This window comes from Sus scrofa, chromosome 13 (assembly GCF_054392235.1).
Source record: "Sus scrofa isolate SSC_HxYL_T2T_F1_AM1 chromosome 13, Sscrofa_HxYL_maternal_Yorkshire_Landrace_v2.0, whole genome shotgun sequence".
Classification (NCBI taxonomy): Eukaryota; Metazoa; Chordata; class Mammalia; order Artiodactyla; family Suidae; genus Sus; species Sus scrofa.
In genome coordinates, this window is record NC_139395.1 from 145,235,895 (window position 1) to 145,257,515 (window position 21,621).

Here is a 21,621-nt window from a genome sequence, read left to right on the forward strand (position 1 = left end):
GGGACATATTCTTTGCAGGGGCAATACTGCCCTTAGAGGACATTTTGGAAACTTAGACATCTATGCAGGATTTTCCGTAATAACCAATGCACGGTGAAGATACCCTCAATTTCACATGACTTTTGAATATTTTACAAGACTTTCATGGACACTAAAAAATTGTTTATACTTTCCTAAGCCAGTATAGGCTTACACTGTTTATTTTACACTATTATTATACTATATAGTATGCTGTATTACTGTAGTATATGGAACACCACTATATTATATTCAGCAAGTATAAAATTGTTTACAATTCCCCTCACTCTGTTTTACATGTAAACAAAATATTTTTATACATTTTTAATATTCTATTGAATGTTCCAGGAATGTAACTACCTATGTACATTGAAAGGAGCGTGTTCTGTTTTGTTTGGTTTTACTAAGCGTTTCTAGCCATTTCACAGTCACCTCGCTGACTGTATCAAGGTGGGTGATATTTGAGACTCTGATGTATAATGTACTTATGTCAGTCTGCATTTCTAGCTGTTGCAGCCCCAGTGATTCTACACTAGGTGAAGGCAACACATTGCTTCATTTTGTTTTAATGGAGCCATCTGAGTATTTATTGTAATGCATTATAACTTTTGCTTCTATTTTTTTTGCATTATAAATGCATTATAATGCATTTATAACTTTTGCTTGTAATGCATTATAACTTTTTGTAATGCATTATAACATTTGCTTCTATTTTTACCATATGGGAGGGCATTATATTTCTTTTTATACAGAGAATATATGCAGATCATGTTACATATGAATTTTATTTTCATTTATTAAAGAAAGTGGTTCAAAATATAGTTTAAAAAAAAAGAGAGTGCTGGGGAGTTCCTGTTGTGGCGCAGTGGTTAACGAATCTGACTAGGAACCAGGAGGTTGCGGGTTTGATCCCTGGCCTTGCTCAGTGGGTTAAGGGTCCAGCATTGCCATGAGCTGTGTTGTCATTGTTGTGAGCTACAGTGTAGGTCACAGACAAGACTGGGATCCCACATTGCTGGGGCTGTATCATAGGCTGGCAGCCGCAGCTCTGATTCAATCCCTAGCCTGGGAACTTGCATATACTGCAACTGCGGCTTTAAAAATAAAAAATACATAAAATAAAATAAAATGAAATCCTAAATAACAAAATAAACCTTGATTATCTCCACAGCAGTGTTACCAGTAGTTGCTGACAGATTACTGGACAGGGCATTGAAAATGAAATGAACACCATAGCCAGAAAATAGCGGAAAATACAACAATAAGTAAATTTGAATAAAAGTCTCTGGTCCATTTAAGCTTTCTTAAAAAGAAATATGTAGCATTTTTTATTACTCAATTACATTTATAGTTGTACAAGTATCATCACAACCAAATTGTATAGCATTTCCATCCCAAACGCTCAGTGCATCTCCCCACCCCCCCAACCTGTTTCATTTGGAAACCATAAGTTTTTCAAAGTCTGTGAATCGGTATCTGTACTACAAAGAAGTTCATTGTGTCCTTTTTGTAGATTCCACATGTAAGTGATAGCATTTGATGTTGGTGTCTCACTGTCTGACTGACTTCACTTAGCATAATAATTTCTAGGTCCATCCCTGTTGCTAAAAATGCCATTATTTCTTTCATTTCAATGGCTGAGAAATAGTCCATCATGTATATATGTACCACATCTTCTTTAGCCACTCCTCTGTCTTTGGACATGTAGGTTGTTTCCACGTCTTGGCTATTGCATACAGTGCAGCAATGAACATTGCAGTACATGTGTCTTTTCCAGTCATGGTTTTCTCTGGATAGATGCCCAGGAGTGGGATTGCTGGATCAAATGGTAATTCTGCTTTTAGTTTTCTGAGGACTCTCCATACTGTTTTCCACAGTGGTTGCACCAGTTTACATTCCCACCTAGAGTGTGGTAGGGTTCCTTTTTCTCCACACCCTCTCCAGCACTTCTTGTGTGTAGACTTTTGGAAGATGGCCATTCTGGCCAGTGGAAGGTGGTATCTCATAGTGGTTTTGATTCGTATTTCTCTTAAGGATGACTGATGTTGAACACCTTTGCATGTGTTTTGGGGCCATCTGTATGTCTTCTTTGGAGAACTGTCTGTTTAGATCTTCTGCCCATTTTTGGATGGGGTTGTTTGTTTCTTTGGTATGGAGCTGCAAAAGGTGTTTATAAATTTTGGAGATGAATCCCTTGTCAGTGGATTCACTTGCAAAGATTTTTTCCCATTCTGTGGGTTGTCTTTTCATTTTGTTGAGGGTTTCCTTTGCTGTGCAGAAACTTTTCAGTTTGATTAGGTCCCATTTGTTTACTTTTGTTTTTATTGTCAATACGCTTAAGAGGTGGATCTGAGAAGATGTGGCTATTGCTTATGTCAGAGAGTGTTTGGCCTATGTTTTGCTCTAAGAGTGTTATAGTGCCTGGTCCTATATCTAGGTCTTTCATCCATTTTGAGTTTATTTTTGTGTATGGTGTTAGAGAGTGTTCCAATTTCATTCTTTTCCATGTGGCTGTCCAGTTTTCCCAGCACCACTTATTGAAGGGGCTGTCTTTTCTCCATTGAATATTCTTGCCTCCTTTGTCATAGATTAGTGGGCTGTAGGTGCCTGGGTTTAATTCTGGGCTTTCTATCCTGTTCCACTGATCTATGTGTCCTGTCTTTGTGCCAGTACCATAGGATTTTGATGAGTGAAGCTTTGTAGTATAGTGTGAAGTCCAGGAGCCTGATCCCTCCAGCTCCATTTTTCTTTCTCAGGATGTCTTTGGCTCCTCTGGGGATTTTGTGCTTCCAAACAAACTTTAGAATATTTGTTTGAGTTCTGTGAAAAATGTCCTTGGTAATTTGATAGGGATTGCATTGACTCTCTAGATTGCCTTAGGTAGTATAGTCATTTTGATAATATTAACTCTTCCAATCCACAAGCATGATGTGTCTTGCCATCTATTTGTGCCATCTTTGCTGTCTTTCATCAGTGTGTTATAGTTTTCAGAGTACAGGTCTTTTGTCTCTTTAGGTAGGTTTACTCCTAGGTATTTTATTCTTTTGGATGCTTCCCTAATTTCTCTCTTTGCTATTTCATTGTTAGTGTATAGAAATGCCGTCAATTTCTGTGTATTAATTTTGTATCCTGTGACCTTGCCAAATTCATGGATGAGCTCTAACAGTTTTCTGGTAGAGTCTTTAGGATTCTCTAGATATAGTATCATGTCATCTGCAAATAGTGATCGTTTTACTTCTTCCTTTCCAATTTGGATTCCTTTTATTTCTTTTTCTTCTCTGATTGCTGTGGCTAGGACTTCCAAAACTATGTTGAAGAGTATTGGCGAGAGTAGACATCCTTGTCTTGTCCTGATTTCAGTGGGAATTCTTTCAGCTTTTCACTATTGAGAATGATGTCAGCTCAATATGGCCTTTATTATGCTGAGGCAGTTTCCTTCTATGGCCACTTTCTGAAGGGTTTTTATCAGATGTGGGTGTTGGTTTTTGTCAAAGGCTTTTTCTGCATATATTGAGAAGATCACATGGTTTTTATTCTTTAGTATTTTTCTGTGTGTGTGTGCGTGTGTGTGTCTTTTTGGGCCACACCCACAGCGTATGGAGGTTGCCAGGCTAGGGATCTAATCAGAGCTGTAGCCACCAGCCTACACCAGAGCCACAGCAATGTGGGATCCAAGCCGCATCTGTGGCCTACACCACAGCTCACAACAATGCCAGATTCTTAACCCACTGAGCAAGGCCAGGGATCAAACCAACAACCTCATGGTTCCTAGTCAGATTTGTTAACCACTGAGCCACGATGGGAACTCCTATTCTTCAGTTTGTTAATGTGGTGTATTACACTGATTGATTTGCCAATATTGAAGAATCCTTGATTCCATGGGATAAATCCCACTTGATCATGATGTACAATCCTTTTGATGTATTGTTGGATTCAGTTTGCTTATATTTTGTTGAGAATTTTTGCATCTATGTTCATTGGCGAAATTGGCCTGTAATTTTCTTTTCTGTGTGGTATCTTTGTCTGATTTTGGTATCAGGGTGATAGTGGCCCCATAGAATGAGTTTGGGAGTGTTCCTTACTCTACAATTTTTTGGAATAGTTTCAGAAGGGTAAGTGTTAGCTCTTCTCTAAATGTTTGATAGAATTTGCCTTTGAAGCCATCTGGTCTTGGACTTTTGTTTGTTGGAAATTTTTCAATCACAGTTTCACTTTCAGTACTTGTGATTGGTCCATTCATCTTTTCTATTTCATCTTGGTTTAGTCTTGGAAGATTGTACTTTTCTAACAATTTGTCCATTTCTTCTAGGCTTTCCATTTTATTGGCGTATGGTTGCATGTAGTAGTCTTTTATGATCCTTTGTATTTCTGTGATGTCCATTGTACCTTCTCCTTTTTCATCTCTAATTTTATTGAGTTGAGTCCTCTCTCTTTTTTTCTTGATAAGTCTGGCTAAGGGTTTATCAATTTTGTTGATCTTTTCAAGAACCAGGTTTTAGTTTCATCGATCTTTTCTATGGTTTTCTTTGTTTCTACTTCATTGATTTTTGCTCTGATCTTTATGATTTCTTTTCTTCTGCTAACTTTAGGTCTTGTCTATTCTCTTTCTAGCTACTTTAGATGTAAAGTTAAGTTGTTTGTTTGAGCTTTTTCTTGTTTCCTGAGGTAGGCTTGTATTGCTATAAACTTTCCTCTTAGAATTGCTTTTGCTACATCCCATAGGTTTTGGAATGCTGTATCTTTGTTGTCATTTGCCTCTAGGTATTTCTTAAGTTCCTCTTTGATTTCTTCAGTGATCTATTGGTTGTTAAGTAGCATGTTGTTAGTCTCCATGTGTTTGTGTTTTTTGCAGTTTTTTTCTTGTTGATATCCAGTCATATAGCTTTGTGGTTGGGAAATATGCTTGATATGATTTCAGTTTTCTGAAAGTTACTGAGGCTTGATTTGTGGCCCAGAATGTGATCAATCCTAAAGTATGTTCTGCAGTGCACTTGAGAAGAATGTGTATTATGCTAATTTTGGATGGAATGTCCTATAAATATCTATTAAGTCCATCTGGTCTAATGCTTCATTCAGGGCCTGTGTTTCCTTATTAATTTGCTGTTTGGATGATCTATCTATTGTTGTAAGTGTGGTGTTCAAGTCCCCTGCTATTATTGTGTTATTGTCAATTTCTCCTTTTAAGATTGTTAGCAGTTGTCTTATATATTGAGGTGATCCTATGTTCTGTGCATATATATTTACCATTGTTATATCTTCTTCTTGGATTGATTCTTTGATTATTTGGTAATGTCCTTTTTCTCTTATAATATTCTTTATTTTAAGGTCTATTTTGTCTGATATGAGTATTGCTACTCCAGCTTTCTTTTGATTCCCATTTGCATGGAATATTTTCTTCCATCCTCAAATTTCCAATTTGTTGTTTTGTTTTGTTTTGTTTTGTTTTGTTTTTTTGTGTGTCTTTTTGTGTGTGTGTGTGTGTGTGTGTCTTTTTTTTTTCTAGGGCCGTTCCCATGGCATACGGAGGTTCCCAGGCCAGGGGTCTAATCAGAGCTGTAGCCGCTAGCCTACACCAGAGCCATAGCAATGCGGGATCCGAGCTGTGTCTGCAACCTACACCACAGCTCATGGCAACACCGGATCCTTAACCCACTGAACAAGGCTAGGGATCAAATCTGCAACCTCATGCTTCCTAGTCAAATTCATTAACCACTGAGCCATGACAGGTACTCCACATTTCCAATTTGGATGCATCCCTAGAAATGAAGGTGGGTTTCTTGAAGACAGCATATATATGGATCATCATTCAGCCAGTCTGTGTCTTTTGGTTGGGGCATTTAGTCCATTTACATTTAAGGTTATTATTGATATGTATTATCTTATTTCCATTTTATTAACTGTTCTGGTTTTGTTTTTGTTGCTCTTTTTTCTTCTCTTGTTCCCTCCTCTTGTGATTTGATGACTATCTTTAGTGTTATATTTGAGTTGATTTTTCTTATTTGTTTGTGTATCAATTGTAGATTTTTGGTTTGCAGTTACCCTGAAGTTTTGATATAGGGTATTATATATATATATATATGAGATTGTTTTAAGTTGTTGGTCTCTTCATTGCAAGTGCATCTTCAGCATCCTGCATTTGCACCCTCCTCTTCTCATGACTTCTGATTTTGGTAGCATATTTGTATGTGGATGATTTCCTACCTTTACCATATATATGCCTTTACTGGTGAGGCTTGTCATTTGTGGTAACTTTTGCTTATAGCTGTGGCATATTCTTTTCTGCTTAGAGAAGTTCTTTAGTATTTGATGTAAAGCTGGTCTAGTGTTGCTGAATTCTCTCAACTTTTGCTTATCTGGGAATCTTTTGATTTATCCTTCAAATCTGAATGAGAGCCTTGCTGGGTAAAGTCATCTTGGTAGGAGGTTTTTTCCCTTCATCACATTAAGCATATCATGCCACTCCCTTCTGGCCTGTAGAGTTTCTGCTGAAAAATCTGCCAATAACCTTATTGGGGTTCCTTTGTATGTTGTTTGTTTCTTTTCCCTAGTTGCTTTCAATAGTTTCTCTTTGTCTTTAACTTTGGTCAGTTTGAGTAATATGTGTCTTGGGGTATTCCTGCTTGGGTTTACTTTATATGGAACTCGTTGTGCTTCCTGGATTTGAGTGAGTGGTTCCTTTCCCATGATATGAAAGTTTTTGGCTATTATATCTTTGAATATTTTTTCTGTCCCTTTCTCTCTCTCTCTTCTCCTTCTGGCTCCCCTATAATATGGATGTTGGTACATTTAACATTGTCTCAGAATTCTCTTAGACTGTCCTCATTTCTTTTCAATCTTTTTTCTCACTTCTGTTCTGCATCCATGATTTCCATTAGTCTGTCCTCCACCTTGCTTATTTGTTCTTCTGCCTCCTGTATTCTGCTATTGGCTGCTTCTAATGAAATTTTTTATTTCATTTATTGTATTTTTTATCTCTTCTTGCTTAAGTTTTATATCTGGTATCTCTTTGCTCAGTGTTTCCTGTAAATTATCCATCTTTGCCTCCAGTTTATTTCCAATGTCTTGCAACATCTTCAGCATCAATAGTCTAAAGTATTTTTCCTGGAGGCTGAGAATCTCCAGATCACTTAGCTGTTTGGGGTTTTTTTTTTCTTTCTCCCTTATCTGAGTTATACTTCTCTGCCTTTTCATTTTTATAGGTTTTTGTGTGGTATCCTTTTGGCAGAAAATAGAGTTGCAGCCTCTCTTACTTCTGACGTCTGCCACCCTTGTGGCTGAAGTTGGTATGGGGGCTTGCTGTAGGCTTCCTGATGGGAAGGGCTGCCCACGGGTAGGTGGGGCTTATTCCTATCTCTCTGGTGGGTGGGGCTTTGTCTCCAGTGAGATTAGAGGTGGCTACTGTGCCTAGGGGGTCTTTAGGCAGCCTGTTTACTGATGGGTGGGGCTATAATCCTGGATTATTGTTTGGCCTGGGGCTTCTCAGCTTTGATGGGTGGGGCCAGATTTTCCCAAAATGGCCACCTCCAGAGAAAGGCACACTGATGAATATTCCCAAGAGCTTTACTTCCAATTTCCTTCCCCCACAACAAACCACAGTCACCCCATTTTCACAGGACATCCTCCAAGAACTGCAGTCAGGTCTGACCCAGATTCCCATGGAGCCTCTGCTTTGCCCTGGGTTCCAACACACAGAAAAGCCTGCATGTGCCTTTCAAGAATGAGGTCTCTGTTTCTGCCAGTCCCATGGAGCTCCTGCACACAAGCCCTACTGGCCTTCAATGCCAGATGCTCCAGAGGTTCTTTCTCCCAGTGCCAGATCCCCAGGCATGGGGACCTGATTTGGGGCTCAGAACCCTCACTCCTGTAGGTGGGTCTCTGTAATACAGTTACTTTCCAGTCTGTGGGCTTCCCACTCAGCAGGTATGGGGTTGCTCATATCACATAATCACCCCTCTACCTCTTGATGTGGCCTCTCCTCTTTGTCTTCTGGAGTAGGATTTCTTTTTGAAGGTTTCCCAGTACATTTGGTTGAAGGTTGTTCAGCAGTTGTAATTTTGTTTTTATGAGAGAAGGTTAGCTCCAGTCGTTCTATTCTGCCATCTTAATGGCATCTTCCCATTTTAGCTTTTGGACATCCCTATTGTAATCTATAAATATCAAAACTCTATTTTTATTTTTTTGCTTTTTAGGGCTACAAGTGTGGCATATGGAAGTTACCAGGCTAGGGGTTGAATAGGAGCTATGGTTGCCAACCTATACCACAGCCACAGCAATGCCAGATCCAAGCCATGTCTGTGAACTAACCACATCTCACAGCAACACTGGATCCTCAGCCCACTCAGCAAGGCCAGGGATCAAATTCCCATCCTCAAGGATACTAGTAGGGTTTATTACCACTGAGCCATGACGGGAATTCCTCAAAACTATCTTTAGAATAGACCTCCAAAGCTTATTTTTCCACAAAAATTTTCTAGATTATATGTTGAGTCCAAGCTATATTTATTTGTTTCATTAAGTTGTGTATTTCTTACCAAGATTTTTTCAGACAAGTGTTTTCTAATTTTCAACTAATTCACCAACTATAATAAAAAATTAAGATTATAAAATACCAAAATAGCAAATGAATGAATGACTAAATAAATACATATTTAAAATAACAAAAATAATTAAAAGCCAAACTTGTTTTTGGGTCAAAATAGGGGCATGACCATAATTATGAACTCTCTGGACACAGGTTATATTCATATGTCTGTTATCACAAAGCTGTACATATTTTATGATTTATACAGCTATTTTTTATCAATTCTCCCAGTCAGTGTTCACATCAGCTTTGGGATTTAGGCAGGGCAGAGATGACTATATTCTCATTTACTAAATATAGAGACATTTCATGCATATAAATCAATAAGCTATATCTACTGCCCTGGAGGATCTTCCCATAAAACCATTCTGCTTTATCAAAGTTCTCCCCGCCTCATTTACCTCATCAAGGCAGTGGTGTGGTGGTCCATTTCCAGCTTTTTGTAGGCCAGTCCTATGACCCGGAAGCCCTGTGTCGTGTAAACCTGAAGTTCACTAACAAAACTAGTTGGTACTGTTCAGAAAATAACACATGATTAGTGCACAATATGAACTCAGCTGGTACTGGCAGAGAAATTCTTTACAAACAGATCCAACTCTTGCCCAAGAAAATACATCTCTAAAAAGGTACACAAACAAGTCAATGGGAACCTTAAATATTACTACATTGTCACAGTTGACCTTGTGGGATCCAGTGAAGCAGAATGAAAAGAAAGAATTTAAAAAAAAAAAAAAAGGATAGCCTGGGAAAAGTGTATGATTTTTTTTTCTCCAGTTTAACCAACAGTTATTTATTGAGAGTCTGCTATGGGTCAGGCCTTATGGCTATGCAGAGATTAAACACCAACCCTCACTCTGAGGATCTCTGTCTAGTAGGATAACTGCCAGTAGACTGACAATACAATTAAATTAGGTCATTTCTATGATGCAGGCAATTGCAGCATGATAATGGAAGCACTTGGTACCTCTACCAGACAGGGAGGAGATACTCAGATGGAGAAAGGAAAGATCGTTTTGGCTGAGGGAATATCACATGCTCAACATGGGGACATGAGACAGCAAACCTTGAGTGGATAGTTTATCCCTGGGGAGCACCAGATGTAAAGCTAGGAGTGGTAAGGAAAGTCTGGAAAGTTTGATAGGAATTAGATCATGAAGGCCATATGTGTGGTCCTCCTAAAGGATTTTGAGATTAGCCTGGAGCCTACTGGAAGCAACCAAAGAATGAAAACAGGAAAGTGACAACAGACTTATACTATGTGACGGAAAAACCAATCAGGTCACACTCTGAAGGGTGAATCAGAATAGGGGACACTGAGAACTGGGAGCCAATTCAGCAACTATTAAAAATGGAGAGATGATGAGGGCCTGAGCTGATGGAGTAACAGGGCCATAACGTAGCAATAGACAAGATAGGGACACTGAGGGAGAGGAGAAATCTGGGAAGAATCCTAAATTGGGATGGGGGAGTGGTGCTTTGATTAATTAAGGTGGGAAATAGAGAAAGTGAGAAAGATAAGCTTGCTTTTGGTATTAAGTTTGGGATTCTAATGACTTATCCCATTGGTAATGGCCTGTAGGCAACTGGAGTCATCCATCAAGTGCTGAGGTGACATATTTGGGCTGGAAATACAGATTTGCCAGTTGTAACAGAAGACAGTTCAGAACAGAAGTCAGGACAGAATAGCCAGAACAGAAGTCTGTTCACTTACCTGTCTCAGGTTGGCAAAAGCTGGCCACCCTCTCTGGTGCACCTTTCATGAATGCCAGCCGGTCACCCCCCATCTCTTGGACAATGACTGTCATCCTCTGTAGCGCTGATGAGAATGGGAACTGGTGCAGGATTGCAATCCCTTCCACTGGGACCTGGTTGAGGGATGGAGAATGGAGAGTGACTCACCACAGAGCTTCTAGCTGGTGGGAATTGATTACCCCTCCCACAATCCTCGTTTTAGAAAATAAGGGCAACAAGAACTCACCAGTTTTCACACGAGGAATTCAAAGAATACATATCTCTGGGCACTCAAAATTATGGGCCTGAAGGAATTTTCCCTCTGAGTTAGGTGTTGTCAGGTAGAGAGCAAGCAAAGCTTACCTGGCTGGCTGTTTTGCAGGGCTTAACAACCATGGCACATGCCGGTGCTCCCTTGATATGGAAATCGTCCTCAGAAGTCGCCATTTCCTATTTCATAGGGGATATTTCGTTGTAGAGATTTCTTTCTTGTTCATCCACTAATACTGTGCCCAGATCTCCCCCCTTGAGAAAATAGTCAGATCACCTCAATGTATTCTCCTCCCTTGGCCACATGGAGATGAACCAGACTTAATTCGCCACACACAAAAATAATGCATCAGAAATGCTATAGAACTTAAAAGGCAGACACTTCTGAATTATTCATGCCATTTCTCTGCTCGATGTGCTGTATAAAGGCACATCCTCCATTTCTGAAGGGCTTAACTTGAAAATCGGGAGTGTGGCTAGCCAGCCCCTAGTGTCTTTCTTCTCTCAGTTCACTGCTGCTCCTGCTCTTCCCTCTCTAATTTGGATTGATGGTCCTCAGGGTACGGCAGGGCAGGGACAGTGATGTACGTGGTTAATGTTCAGTAAATACTCAGTAATTGCCATAATAATGACCCTAAATTATAGTCAGAGGAATCTTCTATGCAAAGATGCCAAAATGCTTTATAATCATCTCACTGAGTGACAGAAACAATCTCAGAGGGGAAATTATAATCCCTACCTAAAGATATAGAAACAGTAACTGAAAAGAATGGAGAACGTTACATCAGACTGCTACAGAATCTTGCCCTATAAGAGCAGGAAGGGACCCCAACGCTTGTCTCCTTCAGTGGGGCTCGCACATGTAACACAGGGCCCTGGAGCTGCACCAGCTACCAGGAATGGAGAAGGGCTTGTGGCTTAGGAGCTGGGGATGTCTGTCTCCTAAACTGTACCTTTACTCAACTCCAACTATTTGGTCTTTGTAGGGTGCTTCTGAATAAGGTCTCCTTAAAATATATATTTGTTTGTTTTATTTTATTTTATTTTAATATACTATTTTATTTTGTTTACTGATAGTCACATTCATTTTAAAGTCATGGAAAGCCCCAACAGGTGAGGTGACTTCAGGGGGTCAAGAAGTCAGCACAGGGCCAAGACCAGATCCAGGAGAGCCAGATTCCTCAGTCTGAACAAGCCTGTTTTGCTCTGAAATTGACTTCAGAGTCTCAACAAAAGCTCTGCATGGTTTTCCTTGTTATTGTTTCTAGTCTTAGAGACAAAATCAATATTAAAGTAAGGGGAATAAAACTCCTTGTGACAATGAGTTATCCTAAGAACTGGGGAAGTGATATTTCTTAATCCCCGTGTTCTGGGAAACTTTGAAGTCAGACATGATTTATGCTACAGGTGGAAAGAATTAGAACATAATTATATAATAATTATATTAATACTGTTGAGCCTGTGATACATGCCAGGCACAGTACCAGGGATTTTTAAAATGCACCATTCCATTTAATCCTCACAGTAACCCTAATATGGAAATTCATTGTATAAAGGAGAGGACTGGGCTTAGGTGAGTTTGCCTCTCATTGCCAGAGGTACTCCTTATTGGAGACCTGGCATTTTTCAAGAATTGAATAGCCATGGTAAAACCTGTGTTGGTGTGGCCTTGAAGAAGCTTCTTAGAATCTTTGGAGAGCAGAGGCTTACCCATGTGGTGGCTTCAAACATTTTGAGGTCCAGTGGGTCTCCTTGGATGGTCCCATCGAGGAGGATCAGAGAGTGGCAGCTGGCCATGGCCGCACACAGTGGGCCCCAGGGCAGAGCCTTGCCTGAGGCAAAGCTGTGGACTTCCTGGAAGCTAAAGAAGAAAAGGGAAACGGCTCTAGTCCTATTCTTCCAGGCCAGAATGGAGCTTTGGGAGGTGACTCTTTTTTAAAATAATAAGTTAAGGACTTCCCATCATGGTTCAGTATAAACGATCCCAACTGTCATCCATGAAGATGCAGGTTTGATCCCTGGCCTCACTCAGTGGGTTAAGGATCCAGCATTGCTGTGAGCTGTGGTGTAGGTCATAGATGCAGGTTGGATCCTGCATTGCTGTGGCTGTGGCGTAGGCTAGCACCTACAGCTCCAACTCAATCCGTAGCCTGGGAACTTCCATATGCCAAAGGTGCGGCCATAACAAAAAAAAAAAAAAAAAAAAAGACAATAAATAAATAAAATAATAAGTTAATATGCTTTGCTACATTTCCTACCCATTCTCTAATCTCCTTAAATGAAGAGTGTTTCATTTGGCCCTGGTCCTTATGTAAGTTGATGAATAAGATACAGGTCCTGAGGTTCTTACAAGTTCTTTCTTCCCTCTTTTCCTTATCATCTCTCTAGCACTGATTCTAAATCCAGAGGTATAGAAAGAACTAGAAGTATCACCCTTGGCTCTAAGTGCATTCACTTGCACCTGAGCCTCCAGACCACTTTTCCTATGCCATGAGACAGAACAGGCTAGCTCGTACTATGTCTATTTGTGTATTTGCGTTATCTTCCTCAACCTGTCCTTCAGGGCAGGGCTGTCTCTTTACTATATTTTTCTCCAAGATATCTGATGTTTAGTCCACAGTAGACAGTCAAAAAATATATGAGTAAATAAATGAATGAGTCAATTACTGGCAATCTGACAGACGGTAATGGTAAAGAAATGAACTTTAAAAACCACTTTTGGGAGTTCCCGTCATGGCGCAGTGGAAATGAATCTGACTAGTATCCATGAGGATGTGGGTTTGATCCCTGGTCTTGCTCAATGGGTCAGGGATCCAGCATTGCCATGAGCTGTGATGTAGATCACTGGTGCCGCTCAGATCCCGTGTAGCTGTGGCTGTGGCGTTGGCTGGCAGCTGCAGCTCCAATGGACCCCAAGCATGGGAACTTCCATATGCCTTGCTCGGGTGTGGCCCTAAAAAGCAAAAAAAACAAAAACAAAAACAAAACAAAACAAAACAAAACAAACAAACAAACAAAAAACAACCCAACAAACAAACAAAAAAACCCCACCACTTATGAAAAGGACACTGCATTTGCATTCTCTCTTCTTCCAACCTGACTTCTGGTGTCTATACTGCAGCCATCATCACCATAGCTTCCTATAGAAAGTGGCCTCATCTAAAACCTACTAAGATAAAACTCAAAGGCCATATGCAGGCTTCTTCCACTAATTCAGAGTTGATGTCATCTAATAAAAGATGTCCTCTGGACCTTATTGGTCAGTCCCTTCTTAAATGTGTGAATCAGTAAGCAAGTCACAAAGCAGACCATCCTATCTGGAGGACCCTGAGTGGCAGAAAGAGCTTCCTGGATTGAGGCCAAATCTGCTTTTTGGAGCCAGTCAGAATCTACTTGCTCTTCCTCCTCCACATGTCAACTTCTTTCAGATTTGTGGACCAGCTTGGCTGTACCCCCTTTTATACTCCCTTCCTCTAGGATTACATAGGAACGTCAAGCTCTGCCTCCAGTGTGCAGTTTCCAGACCTTTATAGTTACTCTTTCTTGGAAGAGTTTGTATTTTTTACTTTTTGTTATTGACTTAAAACATGGTCTCCAGGGTCAGACTATGACTTCTCATGTTATGGGCACTGCATTTCCTTAGGGTACCTACACATCAGAATGTTAATTCACAATCCAGCTGTATTTCTTCCTGGCTTCCTCATTCAAGCTTCCTTAAAAGCTCAAGAACCTTTTAACTGAGTACTGACCCTGCTGATCATACCTATTTTTATAAATTGAAAGATCAAGCTGCCTCAAAGGTTTACAATGTGTCCCTGGCGTTTTAGTAAAAATCTAAAAGTAAGCAATCATCAGCAGAGATTAACACAGATTCTTGAGCTCACATTGTAAAGCAAACACAGATCAGGAAAAAAGAACCTTATTTTTCAGCTGGCACACAAACTATCCTCCACATATAATTCTGATTACATAGTTCTGGGTTCCTGTGGACTGAGCCAGACTCTGGTTTGTGCAACAAATAAAACTCTGTCATCCCTGTCCTTGAACTTTTATTTGAATGTTTATGATTTATCCAAACCAGGTAGCTCAGGTGGCCTTCCAATGGTTTTGAAGTACCTGGCCCATTGCACAGGCCCTCTTTGGAAAAGATATGAATTATTAGAGATGAGCTCACTTTTATAATATGATAGTTAATAGCTTCTAAGTCAGGTGCTGACTTCTTTCTTTGAATTGAATCCATTTTACCTTATTCTATTAAATGTGTCAAAAAAAGATTTTAATTGCTCTTTTAGTCATTTGAAACCAACTCTGATCTTTCTGAAGTAGGAAAGAGGAGAGGGAAGTAGCGTGAGAGACCAAATTAATCTAGCAATAATCTAAATATGATATCAATTGTTTTTGTTTAAATTTGACAAGTTCTAGAGTTCCCATCATAGCTCAGTGGTAATGAACTAGCATCCATGAGGACATGGGTCAATCCCTGGCCTCGCTCAGTGGGTTGAGGACCCAGCGTTGCTATGAGTTGTGGTGTAGGTCACAGGTGCGGCTTGGATCTTGTGCTGCTGTGGTTGTGGTGTAGGCCAGCAGCTTCAGCTCTGATTCATCCCCTAGCCTGGGAACTTCCATATGCCACAGGTGTGGCCCTAAAAAGCGAAAGAAAGAAAGAAAGGAAGGAAGGAAGGAAGGAAGGAAGGAAGGAAGGAAGGAAGGAAGGAAGGAAAGAAAGAGAGAGAGAGAGAGAGAGAGAGAGAGAGAAAGAAAGAAAGAAAGAAAGAGAGAGAGAAAGAAAGGAAGAGAGAAAGAAAGAAAGAGAGAGAGAGAGAGAAAGAAAGGAGGGAGGAAGGAAGGAAGGAAAGAAGGAAGGAAGGAAGGAAGGAAGGAAGGAAGGAAGAAAGAAAGAAAGAAAGAAAGAAAGAAAGAAAGAAAGAAAGAAAGAAAGAAAGAAAGAAAAGAAGGGAATCTGGAAGATAGTAGAATACCTCAAAAGTACTGACCAATAAAATTAAAATAAAATAAAATAAAAACTCTTTCATCTAGAATTGCATACCAACAAAGACAGCATTTAAGAGAAAGAATAAATACATAAATTTGACAAGTTCTTTTAGGTACAGAAAGTTTTAAAAGTCTTGTGCATAGTATGATGTCAACTCAATAAGGAGAAGAATATTTAAGAGATGGAACATATTTAGATTATTTCATTAATTAATTTATTTTTTAATGGCCACACCGAGGCATATGGAAATTCCTGGGCCAAGGATTGAATATGGGCCAAGGACTGAATCCAAGCCACAGCTATGGCAACGCTGGATCCTTTAACTCCCTGGGACAGGCCCAGGATAGAACTTGCACCTCCATAGTGACCCAAGCCACTGCAGTCAGATTCTTAACCCACTGCACCACAGCAGGTACTCCTTTAGTTTATTTTAGATAGACCAACACTTATTGTGCATCTACTCTGTATGCCTACTATAGTGCTATATGGCACTAGAGACACAACTATAAATAAGAACAAGACTGCTCTCTAGAGTTCCTGTTGTGGCGCAGTGGTTAACAAATCCGACTAGGAACCATGAGGTTTCGGGTTCAATCCCTGGCCTTGCTCAGTGGGTTAAGGATTTGGCATTGCCGTGAGCTGTGGTGTAGGTTGCAGACGTGGCTGGGATCTGGTGTTGCTGTGGCTCTGGCGTAGGCCAGCATCTACAGCTCTGACTAAACCCCTAGCCTGGGAACCTCCATATGCTGCTGGAAGTAGCCCTAGAAAAGGCAAAAAGACAAAAAACAAACAAAAAAAAAACTGCTCTCTGAATGCTCATATATTTGAATAAATACGTACACTTTTTATAGAAGCTGAAACAGAAAAATATTAATGAACAAGATGACTGAGTATCTATCTAAAATGATCTTTGGGAGAAAATGAAAAGAACTGTAGAAAGTTTAACACTTATGGCAGCCTTCTTCTATAGGCTAAAACGGTTAGAAGCATCAGATTAATTTTTTTAACCCAGGAAATAGACTCATTTATAAATAGTATGCATTAAACATATATAATTAAAATACTTCATGGGTAAATTGTACATCATGTGCATACTGCAGATGAACATTGATGTACCATTTATATATAAAATAGTTTATGATTTAGGTTGCAAGTGTGAAAGGGAAATACTTGCATTTAAAAAACAAAACATGAGAAGTTCCCTGGTGGTGCAGATGGTTAAAGATCCAGCATTGTCACTGCTGTGGCTTGGGTGCGATCTCTGGCCTGAAACTTCCGCATGCTCTGAGTACAGCCAAAAAAAAAAAAAAAAAAAAAAAAAACCAAAATCTGAAATCAACTATACCTCAATTGAAAACAAAACCTGAAAGTCAATTGTCCATGTTCTGATCAGGCTGCAAGTTGGAGTAGGATAAAAAAGCAGGCAGAGAAGCAAAGTCAGACAAGAGAGCCCCAAGAGAAAGACATGCAAGATGCAAGTCTTCACCACACTGATGTGAAAATTGTCAAAACTGACATCCACTAGGTAAGGTTCAGAGATATCCCCCTTCCTGAAACAGTGTCTACAAGTCATGGCTGTGTTCTTTCTATTAGTACATGGAATGGCTTCAGTTTGTACAAGGAATAATTACCCCTTTGAAGGACAGTATCCTGGTAGTGTCCAAATGACCCACACAGACCCCTGTCTGATATGCTCATAGCAAATCACATTTTAGCAAGGATGTGAATACATCCTTGGATTTTGTGAGTGTCCTGGGGCTGGGATAGGGGTGAGGGAAATAGGCATGTTTTAGTGAGCTTTGGAAATAGTCAAGAAGAGAAATTAAATGAAGCCTACTTGGGCAACCACTGCTCACAGAAGCCAATGCCAAAATCGCTCCATCATTAGTGTTCAGGAAAGAACGCAAAGTTCCGGGGAAAGTGAACCGACAATGCATTCAGTCCCAAGTACTCACCCGTTCCTACCGCAAGGCATGACTCCCCAGAGATCCAAGCCATCCCTCGTTAAGGTGCCTGTCTAAACAGAAACAAGCACTCAGTTTACTCTGAAGATCCAGCACCTCCATAGTGACACTGATAAGTTATGTTTTAACAGGAAAATATATGTCACATTATTGATATCGGCACTTCAGAGAAGCACACAATAAGGTGGTATCTTGAGTCCCGGGTGGAAGCTTTGATGAACTCACACTTGTTGAATGACAGGCTGGCGCTTAGTATCGTTGAACTTCAGTGTTCTCAGTGATAAAGAGAAGAATACAGTGCCTGCTTTACATATTTCAGAGGCTTGTTTTGAGGATTTCATGGAAGATGGAATGGATGGGAGAGTCCTGGGTAAGCCTGCTCTCAGAGCCATGAAGTAGGCAAATCCAAGCCTTGATAGCAGAAGTTAAAAATAGGTCATTGGAAATAAGTATTGCTCTAAAGAAATATTTTGCTACTTGACACCTATTTGGTAAAAAGGTGTTTGTTGGTGTTTTTCTCAGTGCAGTATAGTGATGAAGAGTTCGGACTGGGTTAAAACTCCAGCTGGGTGACCTGGGCCAATTATTTAACCCCTCAAGACATCAGAGCCCTTATCTGCAACATAGTCATAATCACATAAGCCATATAGGGCTATTGTGAAGATTAGTGAGATAATACAAAGTGCTTAATTTAATGCCTAGCATAGAGTAAGAGCTGAGAAAAATGTTAATTGCTCATAATTATTACTTATTTTTCATTCAAATTCACACTACAATTATCTCCCCTGCCTTTTTTCCTTTTCCAAGCCCGAGAATAATATGATCTTAGAAACAGAACATCTTTCCTTGTGATGCTATATGACCACAGAGTAACATGGAAACAATAGCAAGAGCCATGTTAACCTCTTGTGGATCTTGTGGATCTCTCTGTTATTCCAGTAATTAAAAAATACAGCTCTGGGAGTTCCCGTCGTGGCGCAGTGGTTAACGAATCCGACTAGGAACCATGAGGTTGCGGGTTCGATCCCTGCCCTTGCTCAGTGGGTTAACGATCCGGCGTTGCCGTGAGCTGTGGTGTAGGTTGCAGACGCGGCTCGGATCCCGAGTTGCTGTGGCTCTGGCGTAGGCCGGTGGCTACAGCTCCGATTCAACCCCTAGCCTGGGAACCTCCATATGCCGCGGGAGCGGCCCAAGAAATAGCAACAATAACAACAACAACAACAACAACAACAAAAAAGACAAAAGACAAAAAAAAAAAAATACAGCTCTGATCCCATTCATTCTCTGCTATCAAAAACCTTCGATGTACTGTTTGATGGGTACCAAATTTCAGTTGGGGAAGATAGAAAAAGTAGAAAAAGTTCTGGAAAGAGATGGTGATGATGGTGGCACAGCAAAATGAATGCACTTAAAGTCCCATAATAATGGTTAACATGGTAGATTTTATGTTGTGCATCTTTCACCACAATAAAAATTAAATTGAGAAAAAATAAGGCAGCAATCAAAAAAGAGGAAGAAAACACCTTCGATGGCTCCCCACTGCCAAAAAAAAAAGTATGCAAACAGGTCTTAGCCAGAATTTGAGATCTACAAACACCCTCTCCCACTACTAATGTGTTGTTCTGATCAAAATCACATTCTATTGCTCTCCTGGCTCTCTGCCATATTCGCCTACCTACAATGCCCTGGGATTATAGATCTTTTTTTGGCTGCACCCGTGGCATGCGGAATTTCCTGGGCCAAAGATCAAACCCACACCACACCCAAGTCACAGCTGTGACAACACCAGATCCTTAACCTGCTAGGCCACCAGGGAATGACCTTGTATATATTTTAAAGTTTTCTGTGTATTATATTTGACATGTTAGGAAACCTTTCTCTTTTTTATTTTTTTATTGCAATAACAGCAGTTTTCATTATATGTGAGAAATAGCATTATATAAGTTTCATGTGTCCAGCATTATATTTCTACTTCTGTATACCCTACAGTGTGCCCACCCCCAAAACTTTAACTTAAGACACCTTTCTGAGGGAAAGGGACCACTTCCTGGGATGGAGGCTAACCAATTCTTAAAGATAACAAGGGTCTCAGCCAAGAGCAAGCCTTTGATGTGCAAACTGACCAGTCAGGAATCACCCCTCTTCTATCCAGCCACATTGCCCTGGAGACCACATCCCTCTACCTTAAGCATCCAGCGCCAGGTACCAGACAACAAGAGTGCATTCCTATAACCCAGAGCCCACTGAAATCATTCCAATGAGCCAATTGTCCATCTGCTGTGTACCTTCTCTGTCATGCCTTTCCTGCAGAAACTCCCATCAAGGCCATAGCCTAAGCATTCCTCTCACTCCTGCTTTGCTTCCTGATCAAAATCCAACATCCCTCCTGCAGCCCTGCATGGTGAGACAGGCCTCTTCTGTCTAAGGAAACTGTGAGTAATGTGAAACCTTTCCTTCAGTGGCATTGACCTCTGCCTGTGGTCACTTAGGCATCTTTAAAAATCAAGGCCCAGGCACAAACCATTTCCATCTTACCCTCTTATGGCTCCCACCTTGACCCCAGCATACGTGTATATAGACGAAAAGAATATATTCAAGAGAAGGTAGACTAAGAGGTTGGTTGGGAGTAACTGGCAAGGGATCAAGGATTATTTTAAGCAGTATACTGCAGATGGGAAAATATAGTAAGGAATTGACTGGGAATTTATTTTAATCAAGTTTCATAGTAAGACACAGCTAAATAAACGCTTCCTTTTTTTATTTGTTTGTTAATTCAATAAATATTTATTAAGCACTGACTATACACCAGGCAACAGTCTTAGCATTAGGGATATAGCAGTAAGTAGAGTCAAAGGTTTAAATTCTGTTCCTTGTACGAAAGTTTTGACTATAGAGGGACAAAATGCTATTTTAACTAATTGTGTGTCATAGAATATCAGAGTTGGAAGAACCCTAAAAGATTCAGTACCTACTCTTCCTTCTCTAAACCCTAGAATCTGAGAGCTCAATAAATGTATCTAGGAGCTACCTGGTGACCTAGAGGCTTAATGATCCAGCATTGTCACTGCTATGGCACAGGTTCAATCCCTGGCTCAGGAACATCTGAATGCCATGGGTGAGCCAAAAAAAAAAAAGAAAGAAAGAAATGTATCTGTCCTAGATTATACATCCAACCAGAAATAAAATGAAGTCAGGTGCCCACATCCTAAGTTTCCTGCCTCTCAGGTGTGCAAAGCACCTGTGTGTGGTGACAGTGATGATAAAAATGGCACTGGGAATGAGAATGAAACACACATACCTTGTCAAAGCAGACAAGGTTTAATTGTCCACATACATTGATCCTCTGTGGACTAATGCAAAAGATGCCTCTCTTTTTCAGCCTGCGCTGGGCATAGATAATGCCTGTGGTCAGAGCAGCAGGTAGAGCAGGAGGAACAGCAATGGTGATGACATCAAGGGCTTTCTTCACCACTTCCTCCGGAGGTTCCTGGGAAAGTAAAGTCCCTATTTAGTGATTACAGAGAAATGGATTATGAACATCTTTGTGCATATGATGTTTTTCCTCCTTTTTGTTTACTTCTTTAGGTCACATTCCTTAAAATGATATGAGTAGGTCAAATATGGTTCAAAGGATATGAACACATTTATGGCTCTCAATATAGTTTGCTAAAGGACAATGAAAAAGCTTGTAACAATTCATACTGTTGTCAGTGGAGAACAATGTATCAGTTGGCCATGACTTCACCAACACTGGGTGTCTGGGTTTTATTTAAAAGCCCTCATTTACCCCAGAATTGCCAAAGCAATCCTGAGAAACAAAAACCAAGCAGGAGGCATAACTTTCCCAGACTTCAAGAAATACTACAAAGCCACAGTAATCAAAACAGTGTGGTACTGGTATCAAAACAGACAGACAGTCCAATGGAACAGAATAGAGAACCTGGAAATAAACCCTGACACCTATGGTCAATTAATCTTTGACCAGGGAGGCAAGAACATAAAATGGGAAAAAGAAAGTCTATTCAGCAACCATTGCTGGGAAACCTGGACAGCTGCATGCAAAG

At 40.2% G+C, this 21,621-nt stretch overlaps 1 protein-coding gene across 7 annotated transcripts in view; it reads right to left on the minus strand.

Annotated features, from left to right (window-relative positions):
* The window catches only part of ATP13A4 (ATPase 13A4), a 160,196-nt gene that overhangs the window by 50,293 nt on the left and 88,282 nt on the right, over nt 1–21,621 (minus strand). For all 7 annotated transcript variants that reach the window (XR_014824548.1, XR_014824550.1, XR_014824549.1 and 4 more), the window contains 6 exons: nt 20,856–21,044; nt 17,549–17,610; nt 12,311–12,461; nt 10,694–10,780; nt 10,311–10,464; nt 9,001–9,112 (listed from right to left, as the gene is read on the minus strand). Coding sequence is in view for 4 of the 7 variants with exons in the window: in XM_084990722.1 (XP_084846848.1) it covers nt 9,001–9,112; nt 10,311–10,464; nt 10,694–10,780; nt 12,311–12,461; nt 17,549–17,610; nt 20,856–21,044 (755 nt within the window). In the remaining 3 variants the exon portion in view is untranslated. The remainder of the gene's footprint in view (nt 1–9,000; nt 9,113–10,310; nt 10,465–10,693; nt 10,781–12,310; nt 12,462–17,548; nt 17,611–20,855; nt 21,045–21,621) is intronic.